General features: G+C 44.3%; 1 protein-coding gene across 1 annotated transcript in view; it reads right to left on the minus strand.

Moving 5' to 3' along the window:
• Positions 1–12,705: 12,705 nt before the first annotated feature.
• Nfkb1 (nuclear factor kappa B subunit 1) overlaps positions 12,706–22,754 on the minus strand; it is a 90,568-nt gene continuing 80,519 nt past the window's right edge. The window contains exons 16-23 of the mRNA XM_090356747.1: positions 20,454–20,655; positions 19,702–19,871; positions 19,295–19,397; positions 17,246–17,370; positions 15,816–15,882; positions 15,377–15,549; positions 14,544–14,724; positions 12,706–13,566 (exon numbers count right to left, since the gene is read on the minus strand). Coding sequence (XP_090212873.1) covers positions 13,406–13,566; positions 14,544–14,724; positions 15,377–15,549; positions 15,816–15,882; positions 17,246–17,370; positions 19,295–19,397; positions 19,702–19,871; positions 20,454–20,655 — 1,182 coding nt within the window. The 3' untranslated portion in view covers positions 12,706–13,405. The remainder of the gene's footprint in view (positions 13,567–14,543; positions 14,725–15,376; positions 15,550–15,815; positions 15,883–17,245; positions 17,371–19,294; positions 19,398–19,701; positions 19,872–20,453; positions 20,656–22,754) is intronic.

Raw genomic sequence — 22,754 nt, forward strand, 5'->3', positions numbered from 1 at the left:
ACCTTGTCCTCAGACCAGGCTGTGTCCAGGCGTCTGTTCTTCAGTCTGTGTCAGGACTGTCATTTTGTCCCTCCACCTTATGGTTTTAACATGACACAAAATTTTAACTACACTGCCTTTTAGGGTCCACAGGAATGTAACTGGGGCAGGCGGTGAGGGAATGCTGGACTTTTACAGCATTGAGAAATACTGAAGCATAAAAGCCAAGCCCTTGCCTACTGTGTTTTTTGTTTAAAGTCTTTTTTATTTTCATTTATTTTTTTGTTTTTGCCAGTCTTGGGACTTGAACTCAGAGCCTGAGCACTAAGCCCTGTCCTTGGGCTTTCCTCAGGCTAGCGTTCTACCACTAGAGCCAGAGCACCACTTCTGGCTTTTCTTTGTATGTGGTACCAAGGGATCGAACCCAGGTCTTCGTGCATGCCAGGCAAGCACTCTACCACTAGGCCAAACTCCCGGCCTTCTTTTTTTTTTTTTTTTTTACAGGAAATGAAGGATCAGATGTTACAATAAAGATTTCTGGTGGAAAAATGTACAGGATTTGATTGTTGCCATCCATTTCATTGTGTGTGTGTGTGTGTGTGTGTGTGTGTGTGTGTGTACTGGAGCACTTGAAGTCAGGGCCTGGGCACTGTCAATGAGCTTTTCTTTCTTTCTTTTTTTTGTTTTTTCTTCCTCAAAGCTGATACTCTACCATTTGAGCCACATCTCCACTTCTAGCATTTTAGTGGTTAGTGATAAAAGTCTCATGGGGTTTCCTGCTCAGGCTGGCTTTGAAAGTAATCTTTCTGAGTAGCTAGGATTGTAGATGTGAATCCATATGAAAATAGGAATTTTCTTTTTAAGTTTTATGCTAAAATATAGCTTAAAGAATCACTGCTTTACAGATTACTATACCTATTAGAATATATTACAGCTGCTTCTTTTTTGTACAGATTGTTAGTGTGTTTCCCTTGAAAAGTAAGCTGGTATTGAATGGACCTCACCATGGTTGGTTTGGATGCTTTTAGGTGTCCTGACACTGGGCTTTGTTTGGACTTCAGGTGTGATTATATCAAATGTGCTTTCCAATCTAGGCTCATTGGCCTTGGGACAAAAGTAAAGTTCCTTTTTACTTGACTTTAAATGATTTTTTTTTTTTTTGCCAGACCTGGGCTTGAGCTCAGGGCCTGAGCACTGTCCTTGGACTTTCTCAAGGCTAGAGCTCTACCACTTGAGCCTCAGCACCACTTCCGGCTTTTTTTTTCTATGTATGTGGTACCTAGGAATTGAACCCAGGTCTTCGTGCATGCTAGGCAAGCACTCTACCACTAGGTCAAACTCTCAGCCTAGTTTAAATGATTTTTATCCATGTTGATTCAATATAAGTTGCTATAAAATAGCATTTTATATGTTTTATTATAAATCATCCCATTTATAAACATATCCTGATAATAAAGATAATAGAGTAGCCACTTTGGGTATTACGTGGAATTTTATAAGATTTCTATACTTTTCTGTAAGTTTGAAATTATATAAAATAAAAGTTTATGAATTATCCTGGCAACTCAATGTTTTGTTGTTGTTTTTTTTCACTGTGGCTCATTTGATCATTTTATAAATATTCTCCTGAATACCGGGTATTGTTTGGGACTTTAATTTCTGCTTTGTAAATGAAAATACTTGGAGACCCTCAACTAAGGTATTTGAGAGTTTTTTTCCTCTGGAAAGAATTCATACTTGGTGACAACTAGTGTTTTGATATATAACTGAGACTCATTAGATAATGGTTTTCTTTTAGAAACTAAAATGAGTTAAAGTTGGAAACCCCCAAAAGAATATCAATACAGAATATCAATGAGAAGGGGTCAATGTTCGAGAAGTAATACACCCACTACCTGACGTATATAACTGTGCATTACCCTGACAATAAAATTTAAAAAAAGAGTATCAATACAGCAATCTAGTTGTCTCCTACAATGTCTAAGGGTTTTCTCATTTTACACACACACACACACACACACACACACACACACACACACACACACACTCAGAGCAGACTTTGCTGAGGAGGTGAGGAGGGAGCACACGTTCTCACGCAATTTAGCCCTCCCTGTGTCTGCCATTTGAACTAGGGTGCTTAGCTTCAACATACAGCTTTCTTATGTAAAATGGGAATAATAGCACCCAGCGGGTTGTTTGTTTGGGGCTAATGAACCTCATTTAGCTAAAGGCTGGTTCTGTGGTTGGTAGTTGGGAGAACAGATAGGGGGGCCAGGAGAGCCATGTGTCAGTGGCTCACATCTGTAATTCCAGCTACTCCAGAAACAAATCTGAGAACTGAAGTTCAAAGTCAGTCTGGGGAAGAAAGTTCATTAGACTCTTATCTCTGATTAACCACCAGAAAAGCCAGGAGTTGTGGCTCAAGTGGTAGAGGACAAGCTTTCACCAAAAGGCCCCACGTTTGAGCCCCAGTACTAACACAAACAATAACAAAAGCAATTAGGGTCTGGAACATTGTAAATGTTAAGTGAATGACCATTGTATGTAGCAACCCTACTAGTGCATGAAGCAACAATTTTTGCTTTCTTTAAAAAAAGCAAATACAGGCCGGGAGTTTGGCCTAGTGGTTAAAGTGCTTGCCTAGCATGCACGAAGACCCAGGTTCGATTCCTTGGTACCACATAGACAAAAGCTGGAAATGGTGCTGAGGCTCAAGTGGTAGAGTGCTAGCCTTGAGAAAGTCCAAGGACAGTGCTCAGGCCCTGAGCTCAAGCCCAGGACTGGCAAAAAAAAAAAAAAAAAAAAAAGCAAATACAGACAATTTGTTGCAGAAAAAGGCACCAGCCAAAAATAACATGTAAAGGAAAAATAAATATATGTCAGCAATAACTTATAAAAAGAAGAGGAAGGAGTTGTGTATGTAGTATTTCTATAGGTTATGGTAACTTTTCCACAGGATAGGTGTGACAAGGTTGGCTAGTCACTGATACCATTTTGATTTTGCTATATTTCATGGGATTGAGTCTGATATACTCACACCTGGCCTGGAGGTTCTGGGAAGTGTTTTGTTAGTCATTGTGACAGCAATAGGCAGGGTAAAAAGAGCAGGATCAACTCTGTTTCTTTTGCAAGGAGAGTGGGCAGACAGATCAGTTCCCAGGGATGTATCTTCCAACTTTAGGACAATAAAAATGGTAATTTTCTCATTCACATTCACTATAACTCTTATTCTGTCTTTGTCTCTTACTTGACTTTTTGTTGTGAGGCATTTTGGAATCATGAAAAGTCATTGAGAAAAGAAATAGCAAGATTGTGTTCCCCTATTGGAATGAAGGTAAACCAGAGTGCAGCCAAAAGAGATACATTCCCAGAACATTCCCAAAGTAACAAAGCCTGAGACAGAAAGATTATTCTTGAAGGCTTCCTCTGGCTCTCAGATATGAAATGTAGTCCAGTTCGGTAAGATTTAGGAAAACAAGCAGGCATTGTTTGTGTAGGCAATTCAAAGGGACAATCTGCCTAGACTGGGTGAAATCTTAACAATTTGGTTCCCCAGGAAGTTAAAAGTATTGCTCCGAAAAAGTGATGGAAAAATTCTCAATTTTTAATTAGTTTATTAGCATGATATACAATATCCTTAATATAAAAAACAAAACTGTTGTTAATATGCATTCATTCATTCATTCATGGACTTGAACTCAGGGCCTGGGTGCTGTCCCTGAGCTCTTTTGCTCAAGGCTAGTGCGCTACCTGAGAAGTCTTACAAACTTACCTTCCTCAATTGGCTTTTCAACCAAGACTCTCAGATCTCAGCCTCCTGAGTAGTTAGGGTTACAGATGTGACCCACTGAGGTTGGGCTTAATATGTATTTATATTCTGATCCTAAAAACTGTGGGAAAATTTGTTCATTTATTTATCAAACATTTATTGTGGATGGTAGGAAAGGCAGGCGAGTTTCTGTTTCCCAGGATCGCAACAGCAGGTAAACCAAGAATGGGCTCTGGGCTCATTAAGCACTTTAGAAATGTCATTTTTAGAAAGTATGTTATAGAAAATGAAAAATAAACCAGGGACTGGTAGCTCATACTTGTAATCTTAGCTACTCAGGAGGCTGAGATCTGAAGACAGTAGTTCAAAGCCAGCCTGGGCAGGCAAGTCCATGCGACTTATTTCAATGAAACACCAGAAAACTAAAAGTGGCGCCATGGCTGAAGTGGTAGAGCATTAGCTTTGAACACAAGAGCTCAGGAACAGAGTCCAGACCAAAGGATCTGCTGGTCAGATGCTGGGTTCCGATCCACAAGCTGCCAGTGGCTCCCCCTGCCAAGAAGTCTTAGCCAAAGCCCTGAAGGCGGAGCCGGACAGTGGCTTTGCAGAAGGAAAAAGTGCACAGTATCACTGTTTCATGTTTTTGTTTTGTTTTGCCTGGAGCTTGACCTCAGGGCCTGAGCACTGTCCTTGGGTTTTCCTCAAGGCTAGTGCTCTACCATTTGAGCCACAGCACCTCTTCTGACTTTTCTATGTATGTGGTACTGAGGAATTGAACCTGGGTCTTCATACATGATAGACAGGCACTCTACTACTAGGCAAAATTCCCGGCCCCTTCATGGTTTATAAGTCTCTCTCCTGACATCTGCAGACAGGGTTGTGAAATCCCTCCCTGACAGAAAAGAAGGCAAACACAACCTAGCTCAATGCTGTGCTCTTCAGAGATTTGTTGAGCCCTGGGTGCTAGACCACGTGATGGGACAAGTACACTATGTTTACCACCCAGTGTGTGGAAGACTTTATTCCCTGAAATCTCAGGAAATGGGATATTCTTGATCGTAGGGATTTCTTTTCTTTCAGCAGTACTGGGATTTGAACTCAGGGCCTTGTGTTTTCTAGGCAGGTGGTTTTACTGCTTGAGTGACACCCCCCAGCCCTGATCATGGAAATTTCTGGTTGCAAATTAATATTTATTTCTATCTCATTTTATATTTGGGAATACCTGTCGATTCTGCTTTTTTTTTTTTTTTTGGCCAGTCCTGGGCTTGAGCTCAGGGCTTGAGCACTGTCCTTGGACTTTCTCAAGGCTAGAGCTCTACCACTTGAGCCTCAGCACCAATTACGGCTTTTTTCTATGTATGTGGTACTGAGGAATCGAACCTGGGTCTTCGTGCATGCTAGGCAAGCGCTTTAACCACTAGGCCAAACTCCTAGCCCCTCTGCTATTGTTATTGATTAGAACTTTGGTACATTTTATTGGGTTTTGGGAGATAAACCTCATGTCCTCAGGAGTTGAAGCAGACACTAATGGAAGAGAAACACGGTATCCTGAGTCTTCTCTGCTCTCAGAGCTTTGCGGTGTCCAGCTTTAGAGATCGAATTGTCATTTGTTATTTCAGTCCTATTTCCCTTTGTCAGAGACTGGTAGGCTTTAGGAAGGTGACACAATCGTGGCAAATGAAATGCTAGTTAACCAGGAGATGTGTTAGGTTTTCCTGCCTGGCAAAGAGACACCTGAAGTGAACTACTGAACTATTTTGTTGTTTGGAGTAGCTGAGAAACAACTTCAAAAACAAAACAAACAAACAAACGAAAAACCTAACTTGATACTTTGAGCTGTGGTAGCCTTTTTGTGATCTTGAAAAATTAAAACAACAACAAAAAAGGTTGACATAAGAGATGTCAGAGCTATTGAGCCAATATTGTAGTATCTAACTTGGGTCTTCTTATAAAGTGACTTTTGAAAGATCATTGTTCAGTCCACTTCTAGCCCGGCATCCTTAGTTTACCTTCAAAAAAATCTGATTGATCCTGAACTTACAGGCACGAGTTCTGACATCAGGCATCCATGTGTTTGAGTCATAGATCAACACAGAAGCTGTTTGGCATTAGGTACAAATTATTGATTGTGGCTCTGCTTTGGTTTCATGGAAGCATTAACTATTATACTTACCAGTACTTTGGTGGGAAGTCAACAAACAGAAGGTGGGCATATTTGAACCTGGATAGGCTTTGGGAGGTAGCAGCTCCCAGAGGAGCAGGGCCTAGGGGACAGCATTGGGGACCTGAAAAGGCAAAGGTGAAGTCACTGATTCCTGCCTACCAGGCTTGTCCAGGATGATGATCAGGTCACAAAAATGACCAGGTCATATTTGGCCAGTAACTGAAGGGCCAAAAGATAGTTTCAACAACAACAATGACAACAAAAACAAGGTCAATTATTTGTGACCATTTAAAAAGGATAAAGATCTCCCGGAACATACACATCTATTTCTGATCTTCCTGGAATGACAAAATGTAAAGTCTTTATTAACTTCATCCATTCATACTCTCATCTTGGAATCAAAGGGGACCTCCCAGTTAAAGGTATGTGCTCTGAGGTCAGCCATGAGGCTAGATTTGGGATAGATGCCTCAGTTTCCCCTTAGCCAGTCACATGCTTCCCTGCATGTGACTATGGTGTAGCGGTGGTGTCTCTGGTGAGGAAGGCATTTGGGGTCACACCTTGCCACACCTTTGCCCAGCAAAGCACTCCAGTCCTTTTATAAGGAGATTCCCCAAGGCAGAGATGGGTGATTGGCATCATGTGTGCCCACATTTTTGTTATTATTGTTTGAACTGAAAGGTTTTTAACTAGTCAATTTACAATCACAAGGTTTTCTTTTTGCAAAAGGAACAATCTGTGTGCGTATGAGTGTGACTCTTTGTGTTGTGTGTGTGTGTGTGTACATACACATGATGGCTTCATGAAGTGTAGTGATCATAGGGTGATGTACTAATATTGAGCTTCTGCTAATTTGGTCTCAGCATGGACTAACATTGGACCAATCAATCTCTAAGCCTCAATTTCCTTATCTTTTTTTTTGTTGTTGTTCTAGTAGGTGCCTGAACTCAGGGCCTGCACACTTTAGCTTTTCCACAGAAAGCTGGCACTGTACCACTTGAGCCACAGTTCTACTTTAGGCTTCTTGTGATTAGTTGGAGAGTCTCATGAACTTTTCCTACCTGGACTGATGCTGACCCTGGATCCTCAGATCTCAGCCTCATGAGTAGCTAGGATTATAGGTGTGAATCATGGATGCCTTCCCAATGTCCTTATTTTTACTGAGGTCAATATAGTAGCTATCCTATAAATATTGCTGTGAGGATTAAATAAGATAAAGTCTATAGAGAGTCCAGCACAGGATAAGGACACAGTAAATTCTGGGTTATGATTGTTGTTCCTTTGAAGATAAGGCAGGCTATCCCTGGGAACAATTGGGAGGGTTGTCCCCTCATTTCCTAGCCCAAAGCCAAAGAACCAGTTAAGTCTTCTCTACTAAGGAAAAATGACCACCTAGGTTGAAGGATAAAAACTCAAGGAGAAAGCCTAAGATGTTTCTAATTCCTTTTTTTCCCCCCCTTTATGGCTCTTTCCAGTTTTATAAACAAAAAAACAACAAACAAAAACCAGAAGAGGCAAGCCAGCTGCTGTGCAAAGTTCAGCCTCTTTCAGCACAGGAAGTGAGGCGGGTGGGGGTGGGGTGGAGCACTGCCCGATATGGAGATGTCCACAGAGAACTGGGCTCTGCTGCCCTCTGGTGGGGAAGGGAGAAGGAGCTGGTGCACTGGTGTGTGTGTGTGTGTGTGTGTGTGTGTGTGTGTGTGTGTGTGTGTGCCCATCAGTGCCTTACCCAAGGTCTGGGCTTCAGGAAGCTGGCTATCAGTGCCCCAGCATGCATGAATCTACCTGGAGAGAAGGAGAAGGAAGAAGAAAGAAAGAAGTGGGAGGGAGACAGAGAAAGGGAAGAGGAGAGCTGAGGGAAAGAGAAAAGAAGTGAAAGAAAAAGGGGAGAAAGGAAAAGAAAGGGAGAAAGAAAGAAAAGGATAAAAAAAGGATATTGATATGGAAAAGAAGAGAGAGAAAGGGAGAATGGGAGAATCAGAAGAGGGGGGAGGAGAGACCACATGCCTGGACCACAGGTTAGATTCACAGAGCTCCTTTTCCTGCAATCTGCCATTCCTCTCACTTCATTCCTATCATTGCTGCCTTAGAACAAAGGGTAGCATCTGAACTATGTGTATGTGTGTGCGCATGTGCATGAATGTGTGTGTGTGTGTGTATTTTGTTGGTCCTGGGGCTTGAACTCAGGACCTGGGAGCTATCCTTGAATTTTTGCTCAAGGATAACATCAACACTTGAGTCACACTTCCACGTTCAGCTTTCTTGGGAGTTAATCGGAGATGAGCGCCTCCCAAGCTTTCCAGTCTTGGCTGCTTTTGAAAGGGGTCCCTCAGATCCTAAGTAGCTAGAATCACAAGCATGAACCACCAACACCCCACAATTTTTATAACCACTTATGAATTACTATGAATCTATGAAGACTTGGCCCAAAGCCTTCCTAATAAATGATGGATGGGGAGAAGTCACATGAGTTATGAAGAGACATGTAGCAAAAGACAGGATGGAGACTGGGCTATGGTGTTGTGTGAAGATCTCTGATGTAGGGGGTGGAGTCTTCCCTGCGCTCTTCTGCCTGAGGAAACAGGCCTGTAGCCCTGCTACGCATCACCCATAAACTCTCTGTGTGGCAGCTTTAACCTCCACAATCCCTTGGCCTTTCAGAACCAAAATGGCTCCTGGTTCACATACCGTGTGCATCTGCTACTTATAATTCATGATGTGCATTTGCCTGTGCAGTGGGAAGACAGGGCCAAATGGTGGATCTGACCTTCCTGCATCAAGATGGGGTAGAGAAAGATGCCAGGAGCGGAGCCGATTGGCTCCCTCTGAGCCCAGACGTGGTCTCTACCCCTTCAGATGTGTATCTACTGGATACTGGAAGCTAGCCCTGCCCAGTGTCACAGGCAAGCTCAGAGGGGCTGCAGGGCTTCGTGGAGGAGAACAGTGAGATTTCCTCTTGGCAGTTCTGCTCAGTGGTGGCCTCCGTCTGTGGGGCTGCAGTCAATCTTCACCAGCATGGAATTTCTCATCTTTTGGTCTGTCTGGTCCAGCCCATGCTTTGGCTGGGAGAGACCATGTTGAATTAACCTGGGTTTCTCATGCTTGGCTTCCTGGAGCCAGTGGCATGAATTATTGGGGCCAGGGGGTGGAAACAAGGAAATAGGAGCTGGTAGGATGTTGAGGAAAAAGCTTCTGAGATACTCAGAGCGAGAGGAAGGTTCTAGAAGAATGGGTGGGAAAGGAGATACCAGCCTAGGCCCCTGGAACCTCTCTCTGGCCTGTGAATACTGGAGAAGATGGTTGATGCAACACTAGTTTCTTGTGCTTGGCCAGGTATAATGCCCTCTGTGCCTGCAGTTAGGAAATGGCTCCTTCTGGTTCCTGGGCATGTCCCTTCCGGGTATCCTGTGGTCAGGTACAGAGTGAAGCTCAATGAATCATGGTCCAGCCCTTGCTCTTTGCACTGGGGCAGGTGTCTTTGGCCATACCAGCTTCTCTGTCATGGGGAACATTGGCAGGAAACAATGCTCCATTTATCTCTCAGGGGGGGTGTGAGAATAAATATTTGAAAATATGTTGTAAATAAAGGCCTTAGTGTTTAACACTGCTTGTGTGGGGTGGTGTTGATATGACAGAATGACATTGATTTCAAAAGCAGAAGAAGAACACATTTGCATTTGGACAAGGTGATGTGAATGGGGGCCGCAGGAGAACAATATCTATCCATGGTGGGAAGCTTTTCTTTCAAGCTTTTGAGGCAAAAAATAATTTCAGTTGCTCACTGTTGCCTTAGGAAAGGCAAGGGGAACTCAAAGCAGATTTGAAGGGAAGAAAATCTCTCTTCTATCCTATGAACTTGGTTGTCTGGTATTTAACATCCTCCCTTCCTCCCTCTCTCCCTCCCTCCCTTCCCCTCTTCTTTTCCTTCCTTTTCATCCCTCCTTCCCTCCTTCCTCCCTCCCTTTTCTTTATTTCTTTTTTCCTTCCTTCCTTCCTTCCTTCCTTCCTTCCTTCCTTCCTTCCTTCCTTCCTTCCTCCCTCCCTCCCTCCCTCCCTCCCTCCCTCCCTCTCTCTTTTTCTTTTCTTTCTTCTTTTTACCTTCCTGTCATGGGGATTGAACTCAGGTCTTGGGGGCTGTTGCTGAGCTCTTTTGCTCAAGGCTAGTGTTCCACCACTTTGAGCCCACAGCACCACTTCTGGTTTTCTGAGACTCATGGACTTTCCTGCCCAGGCTGGCTTTGAACTTGATCCTCAGATCTCAGCTTCCTGAGTAGCTAGGATTACAGGCGTGAGCCCCTAGTGCTCAGTTTAGTTTAAAGCATTGTCTCCTCCTGGAGACAATGGGTATTGTGATCTGCAAAATGTTGACCAAAATCAATAGTCCTCTCAATCTTGGGCACAGAAATAGTCCCCTGCTTGTCTTCCATCTCTTCGTGTCGCTACAGGATGGACGTTTTTCTCCATTTCCCCTCACACTCTGTGGGTATTTTACTCTGGTTTGTACAGAAGGAAGTGAAGGCACAAATCAAGCATGAACTACGGGAGTGAGGACCGCAGGGAGGAGACCCGCTGTTGTTTATAAGGCTACAGAGTTGGAAAATTTGTCCAGGTAAGTGATTTTTGGGGGGGGGGGGATGCTTTGCAAGCTGTACCACTGAGTGACAGTCCCATGCCCCATGCCTTTAGGTCAGTGGCTGTTAAGATCCATTCAACCATAACTTCTGTGATTTCTTAGGGAAATAAACAGAACTTCAATTCATCCTCTTTGGATTCCTCTGCCTCACACACCCATTACTTGGGGAAATGTACCATCAAAGTCTTTGGCCTCAGATGGACCCGGATTTGATCTGGGATGAGTTACTTCAACCTGAGATCGTGTGTCCTTACTGTAAAGCGGGGGTTAAATAAATGTTCTTGGAGGGTGTCAGGAGAGTTAGCCCTAGAAACTGTTTGTTCAAAGAATGCGGACATCCCACCAGCCCTTCGCCTCCTCTGTTCCCTGGCTGAAACATAGAAGATGCAGTTTGTAGGGCTGCTGGACTGGTGACTGCAAAGACGGACTGCAGGGGAGTGGAGGACGTGTGTGTGTGTGTGTGTGGGGGGGGGGAGCAGCTGCAGGGGTCCTGCTAGAAAAGAAAAGCCCTGGGTCACTTGGAAGTAGAGTACAAAGACCTCAAAAGATGACTGAAGATCGGGGGAGCTATTTTTAAATGGCCTCCAGCTGCAAGACAAGCTTTCTGAGCAGGTTTATTTCAGGCCCATTGTTGCTTTTCACCTGATCTCTGGAACTTTTTTTTTTTTTGGTATTTAACCCCATCTGTTGGTACCAGTGACATTCTTTTCACAGAGAGACAATCTCTGGGGGTGGGGTAGAACCATGTAGGAGGCCAGGCCAACAAGAGACCCCCATGGAGACAGCACAGTAAGCTCATAGAAAAAGGGAGACACAGGTTTCTTATTAATGAAAAGAGGGAGGGAAAGGGTTCATAGTAATTTTGCCAAATACTCAACCAGTGGGAATATATGTCTATTGAACTGTTCTTCCCCCACTTGCTTGAAATTTTATCTTATACTAAATTCCTATAGATTTTGGAGTTCACTTCAGGATTTATTTATTTATTATTGCTATTATTTTATCTCCTTTCTTGTTCTAGCAAGATTATATACCAATCCATGAACTCAGAAACTGGATAAAGATGAGCGTAAACTTCACCAGGGTCACTTTCTAAACCTCCTTTTCCTTTTTAGATGTTGAAGATAATGCTCTACACATCTCACTGGGATGTTTCCCATATGAAGTGACTGAGCATGTGCAGAGTTGTCCAGTGCAGTCCCAAGCTGGCTTCTTTGGGATACTGACCCTGCCATACAGATTGGGTAGGCCTGTGTCTTGCCAGCACTAGATGAGGGGAAAGGAGGCAGGACTGGGGTATGAGAGGGAAGACTGTGATCAGCCAATCAGCTCATCAGCCTTGCCTCAGGTGGGCCAGGCTTGAGCCTCTCACACTGGTGAATCCTTGAATGGGGCAATACTCACTTGGAGTGGGGAAGGAGGCTCTGTGTCTGAGGACCTGCCAGCAATGGCTTCTGCACTGCACCTAGGTCAGGCTGAGGATGCCTTTATTAAGGAGGGGCTTTGTGTGCATCCACCATTTGCATTTCCTTCAAAGCCTTCTGATTTTTCCCCCTTCTTTTGGTTTCTAACACCAAATGAAGTTCACAAAGCTTCACACTAGGGAGGGTTCTTACCCCCAAGGGCTTTTGGTATGTTGAAATTTTATTTTTTTTGTCTGTCATGGGGCTTGAACTCAGGGCCTGGGTGCTGTCTTGAACTCTTTTTGCTAGTGCTCTACCACTATTGAGCCACAGTGCCACTTGTGGTTTTCTGATGGTTTATTGAGGATAAGCAGCTCATAGACTTTCCTGCCTGCGCTGGCTTTGAACTGTGATTTTAAGATCTCAGCCACCTCAGTAGCTATGACGATTACAGGTGTGAGCCACTAGTGAAAACGGAATATTTTATACATCACAAATAAATACATGGAGAAGATAAGGATGAGTGTTGGTGGAGGGAGAAGAGGGAGAAGAGATGTTTATAAATGACGTGTGCTGCGCCAGAATTTGACAACCCCAACTTTCCTCTTAGATGAGGCTGTACTGTTTTAGTCATCTCAGAATAGATTAAAAACAATTGTGTGTAAATGGGGATGGAAAAGTGATGATGAGGCTATGGAATAGCCTTCCAAAGCTCAAGAATCATCTTACGTGCAGAGACCAAGCAAAAAGCGTGAGGTCAACAATTTGCTTTTCCTTTTATTATAAAAGTAAAATAAAAATAGCATTTATAAATCCAACATTTTTTTCCCTTAAAGTATTTGATCTAAAAAAAACACATATGTACAATAGCAAAAATGCAGAAAAAGGGGAAAAATATCATTTTCAGCACTGATTGCAGCCATGTTTAAATATCAGTAAGTCCGTGTTTTTCAGATCACAGCAGTAAGCACATTAGAAAAAGCAATAAGCCTTTTTTTTTTTTTAAATTGCACGCCAGTGACTTTCATCTTAAACTATTTCTCCCCCCACCCCAACTCTCTCTGCGTCCTTATTCTGAATACGTAACTGAGAGTGGAGGGTGACGGGAAAGAAGCCAGGTGAGGACAGGATACCTGTGAACGACAGTGGGAGCTGAAGGTCAGCAGCAGCAACAGAAAAGAGCTGGAACCCTGTAGCAGCTGGAAAAGCTCAAGAAGCGACCTCACCCCGCTGCGGCTGCAGCTCAGCCACGGGCTGTGATTGTTAGATCCTATCTGTACGTGAACCCACTCCAATTCATGGAAGGAAGCCAAGTGGAGAAGACCTTGAATGAAATCCAGAATGATCCGGGCAGTGGTTCTGTTCCGTGAGCACCTCTGGATGCACATTCCTTCTTTGGGATGATAACAGTGACATTTTAGGGCTTTGGTTTACCAGTGAGGGAAATGGCCAGATGGCTAAATTTTGCCCTCGATGGGTCCTTCCTGTGGGTATTCGTGGGCCATTTTGTTCAGAGTGAGCAAGGAGCCACCGCTGCTGGTCAGAGATTCCGTGAAGCTGAGTTTGCGGAAGGATGTCTCCACGCCACTGTCACAGATGCTGTCATCCTGGAGCTCGTCTGAGGGGACAAGACACACATTCACTGGAGGCTGGGAGAGAGGACCAACCCTTTGCATGGCTGGCTATGCATAACAATATGGAGGATCTGATCACTGCCTTCTACCTGTCACCATGCTTGTCTCTGCCAGCCCTGCTCCTCAGTGTACAAGTGACAGGAAAATCCCTAGCCACATGTTGTCACAATTCTGTCTTCCATTGGCTCAAAATCCTTTCTTTCTTTCTCTTTCTTTCTCTCTTTCTCTCGCTCTTTCTTTCTTTCTTTTTCTTTTTTTGTAGGTTGTGGGGCTTGAACTCTGGGTCTGGGCATTGTCCCTGAGCTCTTTGGCTCAAGGATACCACCCTACCCCTAGAGCCACAGCACCATTTCCAGTTTTTAGTGGTTAATTGGAGATGAAAGTCTCATGGACTTTAGTCCCTGTGCTGGTTTTGAACCTAAATCCTCAGATCTCAGCCTCCTGAGTAACTAGGATTACAGGCGTGAGCCACTATGCCTTGCTGAATCTTTTTGTTCTTTTTTAGAAATCAGGTTTATGGGGCTAGGAGTTGGCCTGGTGGTAGAGTGCTTGCAAGCATGCACGAAGGCCCGGGTTCGATTCCTCGGTACCACATATGAAGAAAAAAAGCCGGAAATGGTGCCGTAGCTCAAGTAGTAGACCTCTAGCCTTGAGAAAGCCCAAGCACAGTGCCCAGGCCCTGAGTTCAAGCCCCAGGACTTGCCTCCCCACCTCACCTCCCCACCATCCTAGAAATGAAATCAGCTTTATTATTCCAGGTATTGTATGGCTTATCCATTTTATAGTGAGGTAAATTGCTGAATCTAGACAAAATAGCAAAAGAATCTCAGGGAAGGATAGCGCCCAGTCCCCGAGTTCAAGCTGCTGAGGAAGGTTGATTCAGGAGGTGGTGGATGAGAACTTCAGGCTCGGGGAGAAGGGACCATCTCTGCCGCCCTTTCTGTTTTATTTTCCCCCTTACCTAGGTGCTGCCTCACAGAGGAAGGTGAGAGAGGCTGCGGGTGAGCCTGACCCGGGGTCTTCACAGGGCTGGAGGCCGGGGTCCTCGAAGTGCAGAAGGCTGCCTGGATCACTTCAATGGCCTCAGTGTAGCCCATCTGGTGCAGGGCCTCCACCAGCTCTCTGATGGTCCCCCCAGACACCTGGGAGAAAAAGGAAGAGGATGTCTTTATGTCTGAGTCCCTGAGCAGGCTCCCAGCCCTGGCACTGTCCCCTCCCTCTGTCTTCTCTCCCAGAGCCAGGAGGGCTGAGAGAAAACGCAGTGCGCATGATAATAAATACAGTCTTTGAATCACATTTCCTGTTTCAGTTTAAAGGCCACTCAGGAAATCACAGACAAGTGGCTTATCCTAAGAGACAGGAGGTGGTGGGGACTGACCCGGTGGAAGGCTGTCTACGTATCTGCAGTAACTGTGCAAGCTGGAGCTCTGAAACCCATTAAGAGGCAACAGCAGAAAACCGTCTCACTTATGTGTCCCCACCTTTCCCGTTGAGCAGTGTGGGACAGGAAGGCGTATGTGTTGATTACAGTCTATCTTGTTTACTGGGGGAGGTCACAGCTTAGGGACCACACTGATCTGCAAGTAGCAACTTGCTTGGGGGTATGAACACAGTGGGCTTTTCAAGGAACCTGAAGAAAGTCTCCCCAAATCGGGCTTCCCTCTTGTCCTGGGCAAGGACTGGTTTTCTTCCTCCGAATGAATTATGGGACAAGGACGGGATGGTTCTTTTGACCAGTGACATCACCAGAGGGAAGCTGGATGAAAACGCTGTGAGAAGAAGGCGATGCTTTACCTCGTAGTTGTCCATCAGAGTTTTTGAAGGAGCGGGGCTGAGCCTGAAGGCGTTGTTAAGAATCCCCAGGCCCAGCTTCTGGGCCAGAGTAGCCCAGTTTTTGTCGGGATCAGGAATTTCGAGCAACTTGTAGAGCTGCAGCTTTGCCTCTTCAGCCAGCTGTTTCATGTCGCCTGAAGGAAATGAGGAAGAGGTGACTTCCCACTCCCATAGTCACTGCTCCCTTTGCCATCCCCCAACTCCCAAGGGGATGCAGCCAGGCAGAGTCCCAGTGGAGCAGAGCTGGTGGAGAAGGACAAGGCATGATCCCTTGATGGTGATGTAGGCACTGTGCTTGTTTACAACCCCTGCCTGGTCAGTGCTGCTTCTCCTTCGCCCTTGTAAAACATGTGTGGAGGCAGCGACTGGTGGAGAGAAACTGGTTCTGCCCCAAACCCACCTTGTGCTGGCAAATCATCTGATGTGAACTCGGGTTCATAGGGTTTCCCGTTTAATATCTCAAAGACCTGTTGGTTAGGCAAAACCAAAAACATGGAACACGTTACATGGCAAATCTGAAGTTAAAAGAAAGGAAAACAACACAAAGAAGAACCTGCCAACTGTGGAGGGCTTTCAGGTGTTTTCTGCAACTCCCTTTGCTGCTGCTGGATTGGGGTAAGGACAATATGGGGTCAAGGACCATGAGCCTTCTGGAGAAGTGGACCGATGTATAAGGAGAATTACGTATCTGGGGAACCATGTATCTGGGGAACCATGCACCAGGCCATTCAACCCCACATAAACTGGCTGCCAGAAGGCACATGAGCAGTTTTGAGAACTCAACTTTGTGTCAGGCACCTGTGGCTCACACCTGTAATCCTGTATGCGCCTCTGGAGGCTGAGATCTAAGGATCATAGTCTGAAGCCAGTCCATAAACTCTTATCTCTAATTAACTACCACAATGCTGGAAGTGAAGCTGTGGCTTAAGTGGTAGAGTGCTAAGCTTGGTCAACAAACAAACCAACAACAAACAACAACAAAAACCCCAGACAGCTCAGGAGCAGTGTCCAGGCCCTGAGTTCAAGCCCCAAACATAAACAAAATAAAAAATTTAAATTTTGTCTGTTGAGGTTCTGTACATTGCTCACTCCTCCTACTGCCTCTTCTCTTGCATCCAAAAGATCTTGTTAATTATATTCCTCCTCAAAGCTCAGTTCAGTGTTTTGTTTTATTTATTTATTTTTTTTGGTGCCAGTCTTGGGGTTTAAATTCTGGGCCTGGATGCTGTCCCTGAGCTCTTTATCTCAAGGCTAGCACTCTTTCACTTGAGCCACAGCACCATTTCTGGCTTTTCCTGTGTATGTAGTACTGAGGAATCGAACCCAGAGCTTCATGTATGCTAGGCAAGCACTCTACCACTAAGCCACGCTCCCAGCCCCAGTTCAGTGGGGTTTTGAGGAAGGATTTACATTGATTCTTTCTATGGAAATCCTTAGGAAGTTTTTTTTTTTTTTTTTTTCAATCAGACATTATTCAGGCAAGTCCTGAACCCATGGTAGCAATTTCTCTGAGCTTGGAAAATTGAGAGAGGAATAATTCTGGGGTGCTCAGAACGTGAAACTCTGATGTAAAAATTGGGTTTTCTTAACCTCTCAACATCTCAACTCTGATCTGATTAGGTAAACACTTTTACACCCAGGGCTCAGCTGACCTAGATCTTCCATGGATAGGTGATTTAAGATAAATATAGCTCTTGACAAGCAGAATTTCTTAAAAATAAAAGGCAAGCTATTCAGGGCCCCAAATCAAAGGTAGCCATCTGCCTTACATTCCCAGCCTCTGCTTTCCTTATGAGCATGTGTTGTACAGCTCAAGTGGCTCTCACCTACCTGCCAGTTGGCAGCCATATCTAGAGGTGTGGTTCCTGGCACGACTCCCTCGTCCTCTCCAGCCTTCTCCCAAAGGTCATCCAGGTCATAGAGAGGCTCAAAGTTCTCTACCAGGGGATCTGCTCCTGCAAAGTCAGGTGACACTCTTAGGCAAGACTAAACCTCGTCAGCTTCCATCTGCCTGCAAGGTCTGTTTTATTTCCAAAGGCAATTGACCTTCAGATGCTAGAGATAATAATAACTAATAATACCAGTTTTTAAGGCATAAGAGACATTTTAAGCAGGGTGCTGGTGGCACATTATAAATCCTTACTACAGAGGAGGCTGAGATCTGAGGAGAGAGGATTGAAGCTAGCCCAGGCAGGAAAACTCTGGGAGACTCCTATCTCTTAATTAATGAGCCAAAAGCTGGAAATGGAGGTATGGCTCAAGTGGGAGACGGCTAGTCTGAATGAGAAGCTAAGGGGCAGTGCTTAGACTCTGAGTTCAAGCCCCAGTCCGGCATAAAAAATTTTTAAAAAACCATTAAAAATGTTAACTTCGTAATGGTCTTTTGTAGTATCCTAGCTAGCCACATGAATGATTATAAATAAAGGCTTTGAATACTTCTGACTTGTAGCTCTACAGGATGGTTTTCATCAGAATGATGTGCCTGTAATCTGAGGTCCAGGACATAGTGAGTCACAGGGCCTGACATACAAGACGAAGCATGGACGTTCAGACATGCTATCAACCCCCTCTCCTCTCACTATCTCAAAAGAGCAAACCCACTTCACGTCCAGTGATAGATGCTCACTTTAATTTTTCTTTTTTTTGGTGAGTACGGCCAGGGCCCCAGTCCTTAAACAAAAAACAAAACACTAAGTGTGTGTGTGTGTGTGTGTGTGTGTGTGTGTGTGTGTGTGTGTGTGTGTATGCATGTGTGTGTGCCGGTACTGAGGCTTGAACTCAGAGCTTGGGCACTGTCCCTTATCACTTTTTCACTCAAGAATGGCACTCTACTACTTGAGCCACACCTCCACCTCTGGCTTTTGTTGGTGGTTAATTGGGCAGGCTTTGGGATTACAGACATAGCTACTGGTGCTCAGTTAGCTTGTTCTTTAGCTTCCAGTGGAAAAAAATGCAAAAAGTAATTCCCAAGTTTCTACTCCAACTCCTAATAACCTTTTAGGAGAGTGCTTGCTCAGGGTGATATTTGCTCAGTGCACATAGCTCATTTGTTTTCTCTGTCTTCTTCAACCTCTCAGAGACCTTCTATGTGAGAGGAAGTCTTCAGATCTTTTCCTTCTGGGCAACTGTGATGTGATCAGACACTAAAGCAGCTCAGAACTGCGCTAAGACACTAAGCTTGGGGTCCTGTAATTTTAGCTACTCAGGAGGCTGAGATCTGAGGATTGAAGCCAGTCTGGGGAGGAAAGTCCTTGAGATTCTTATCTCCAGTAAAACTACCAAAAAAAAAAAAAAGCCAAAAATGGAGCTGTGGATCAAACAGTAGAGCATTAGCTTTGAGCACATTAGATGCTCAGGGACAGCACTAAGCCCCCTTGAGTGCAAGTGAGAGGACTGAAGCCAAAAAAAGAAAACAAGAGAAAGAAAAAAAGAAAAGAAATTAAACTTGATAACTCAGAGAGTAAAACATAACAGGATTACGGTATGAACATTGCCTTTCTTTAATTACAATAAAATTGGCTATAGAGATTTTGCTTACTTGTCTTTTGAAATCAGGTCTTTGGATTAAAGAAGGCCACAGTGCTGATTTGAAGTTGAGTTTGCATTTCTTTCTTTCTTTCTTCTTCTTCTTTTTTTTTTTTTGCCAGTCCTGGGGCTTGAACTCGGGGTCTAGGCCCCATCCCCGAGCCTCTCTGTGCTCAAGGCTAACATTCTTCCACTTGAGCCACAGAGCCACGTCTGGCTGTGTGTGTGGTACCAAGGAATTGAACACAAGGCTTCATACATGCTAGGTAAGCAATCTACCACTTAGCCACATTCCCAGCCCTTGAGTTTGTATTTCTGATCCTCTTTTCCCTGAATGCCTGATAGCCCCCTTACCTGCTGCTTTGAGGAGAGCCGCTAGCCGAGTGGACCCTCTTCCAGCTGCGATGTGCAGGGGTGTAGTTCCATCGTAGGTCGTACTGTCTACGTGGGCATCACCCTGAAACCAAGTGTGCATTAAAAACAAAAAGGTTAGCTGTAGGATCTCTGGCCTTTTGGTTCCCACTTGCCCTCTGCACAGGTTCACAAGGCCCACTGGTTACTTAGGGGAGGCTCTGCTTTGAAGCAATCCCTAATGTGAGAAATGGATGACACTTAACATTTGAAATCACACAGAAGTCAAATACACTGCCTTATGGAAGTAGGAAAGTGGATGCTGACATCTTTCTTTTGAAAGGACGTCCCCAAATCACTCTGGGGAATAAAATTCAAAAACAAGCAAGGACAACACAAGCATTCTTCACCTCCAGGAGCAGGCAGCCTGCCAGGGAGACATTGTCCTGGTCCACAGCCAGATGCAGCGCGGTGCGCCCAGCCTTCTGCTCGGGAGCATTGACGTCTGCTCCAGCGGCCACCAGCAACAGAAGACACGGCAGGCTGTTACTCAGCACGGCGATGTGAATGGCATTCAGACCTAGGAGCCAAGCACAGGAACAGGCCCAGGGTGGGAATGCTGGCTCTGAGAGTCCTCAGCAAAGCTGTAGGAAATGGCAGAATTCGACCCCACACTTGGAGGCTGTGAGGTTTCAGTTTCTGGAGTTGCTGCTTGGGGAGTGTTTCAAAAGCTCTGTACATCTATTGTTCTGGGCCACAATCTCCTATTATGCCATCTGGAGAAACTGAGACTAAGTAAACATTCTCAGAATAAATGATGCTTTATACCTTTCAAGATTACTGTTTGCTTGGGTCTCTGCTTTTTCCTCCTACTGAGTCATCATTCCAAATCATCTTTAAAGGAATTCACTATGGTGAGTAACAGAAACACACAGACACACACAGACACACACCCACACACACAGACACACACCCACACACAGACACACACCCACACACAGACAGACACACACACACACACAGACACACACACATACACGATGGAATCCAGGTGACTAGAGAATGTCATCTGAGTGAAAGCCAAGGCACACTTATCCAATATCAAGTGATTATTTTGAAACTGAGTCGAGGAGGTTGCATCAACAACTCAAGGGTCTCCTACCTTCCCCGTTGGGTTGGTCAATAAGAAGAGCTGCCTTGTTGTGCTTGAGTAAGATGCTGAGAATTTTATCGTGTCCTTCTTTGGCAGCCAGGTGTAAGACAGAGTTACCCAGACGGTCCAGAAGGCTTAGGTCGGCCCCAGCATTCAGCAAGTCTTCCACTACAGCTTCTTGCTTAGTGATCACTGCCAAGTGCAAGGGCGTCTAAGGAAGAAAGGGATAGGAGATTCACTGGTCAGCAGGGCACATCTGCAGACCATGGCCTGGAAGCTGACCTTGGAGTACATTGGGGCCGCTGGCTATTCCCAAACTAATTCTTAATTTTTACCCAGGTGCTTCCTGTTCTTTACCGTGTGTGAGTGGAGCAGGCTCACAAACCCATATCCACTCATTAAGTAATTAGAATCATTAGGATGGTTTTTATATTTACACTTCTCAATAGCTTACTTTTTATTTCTTGTAAGAGTTTTCTATTGATGTTTTCATGAAAAGATAACCAATTTTAGTTTTCTTGAGTTTCCAGTATTAATTTATCCTTAGCTAATCATTCCATACATTATCAAATCAAATCAAGCTATGGTTTACTGAAGGAATTTAGAATGAACTTTTTAATAGCAAATCAACTGACAAAGCTGACATCATTCTACAGTAACAGGAGGAATAAATGTACTAAGTTCAAAAATGCTATTCTATGGAGTGGCTTGAGACCTATCATTAGATTGTACCTCCGTTTCATTAAAGGTGTTACATAAGCTGCTAAGAAGCATATTTAGGACAAAGTAAGTATCTCACTAAGAAAGCTCAAAGGAACAAAAATACTGAGTGGCTGGTAGGTGGCAGAAAAATCCATGTGAATACCCTGGCTAGAAAATAGTGTAACAGTGAATAACAATAAAAATTTTTATTTTCAAAAATGTGCAAGACAAACACAGCCATGGAAGAGCCTCTCAAAGAACTGAGATCACTGAGTAGAGAACAGCAACTACACACACACACGCGCACACACGCGCACACACACACACACACACACACATCTCAGTCTGTTTCATAGGAACCTAACTTATCTGGTGACAAGTTGCCTACATTTTCTTTTGGAAAGATGGATGGCTACTATAATGATAGGGGAGCCGCTAATATCTAAGCTGCAATAGGCAACGAAAGCACTTAGGGGCTGCAAGGGCCCAGACTGAGGCCTGGGCCAACTCAATCTCACCTCCAGTGATTATTTAAGAAGCGAGGCAAGATTTTTCTTTTAAACCAACTTATCATCCTCTATTATTCCTTTCATCTTCTAACATGAAATGGAACAATGGCAGAAAAAATTGAGGCGGTTATTGGTACGAGTTTTCCTCTCAATAACAAATCATGTAATCAAGGCTCTGCTTACTAATCTTCATTTTTTTGAAATGTTACAGGAAATGGAAAGAGAAAAAGACTATAAAATGATTTGAAATGAAAGAATATTATATCATTCACAAATTAAAGTCAGACATTGGTGGCTCAGGCCTGTAATCCTAGCTACTCTGGAGGCCAAGATCTGAGGATTGTGGTTTGAAGCTAGTCAGGATAGGATGTCCTGATGAGATTCCTATTTCCAATTAACTACCCAGAAACAGACGTAGAGCTATGATTGATAGAGGTAGAACCCTAAACTTGAACAAAAAGAGCTTAGGACAGTGCCTAGGTCCCGAGTTCAGGTCTGACAAAAGAAAAAAAATGAAATTAGGACAATTTCTGTCTAGATTTATTTATTTAGTGGAGCTGGGAATTGAACCTAGGGTTTCATGAATGGCAAGGGCTCTTGTAGTACTAAGCTATTCCCCATAACCAATTTCTAGTTTTGATATAAATGTTTTATATCATACAAATCTCTTACTATGATTAAAAGCAAATTATCTCACAGTGCCACCAAAGGCTTTCTGTGGTATGTTAGATTTGGAGATTCCATCACTGGGCATGTGACTGAGGCAGACTCTCAGGAGAGTCGAGAACTCAACTGTCCTAGCAACCCAGCCTCCAGCACAAACATGGGCATGGATGCTCACTGTGGGACTGTTTTCTGTAGGTGGGAGGTTAGAGGCTGGTTAACCAACTGCTGCTGGGAATAAGTGAGTCACAGGCTGGGGAAGCATGCTATGGGGTTCTGTTCAGGAGCCAAGACAATGAACTAGCCAAACATATAACTGCAGCAACGAATCCTCAAACAGCCAGGCAGAAATAAAATGGCACAGAGCACAAAGGTTAGGTTTAAACTTCAGGGGCTAAGGTTGAATCTTGCTTCAACCTTCCCAACAGTTGGGACT

Source organism: Megascapheus bottae, chromosome 23 (genome assembly GCF_031878675.1).
Source record: "Megascapheus bottae isolate mThoBot1 chromosome 23, mThoBot2.hap1, whole genome shotgun sequence".
NCBI classification, from domain to species: domain Eukaryota; kingdom Metazoa; phylum Chordata; class Mammalia; order Rodentia; family Geomyidae; genus Megascapheus; species Megascapheus bottae.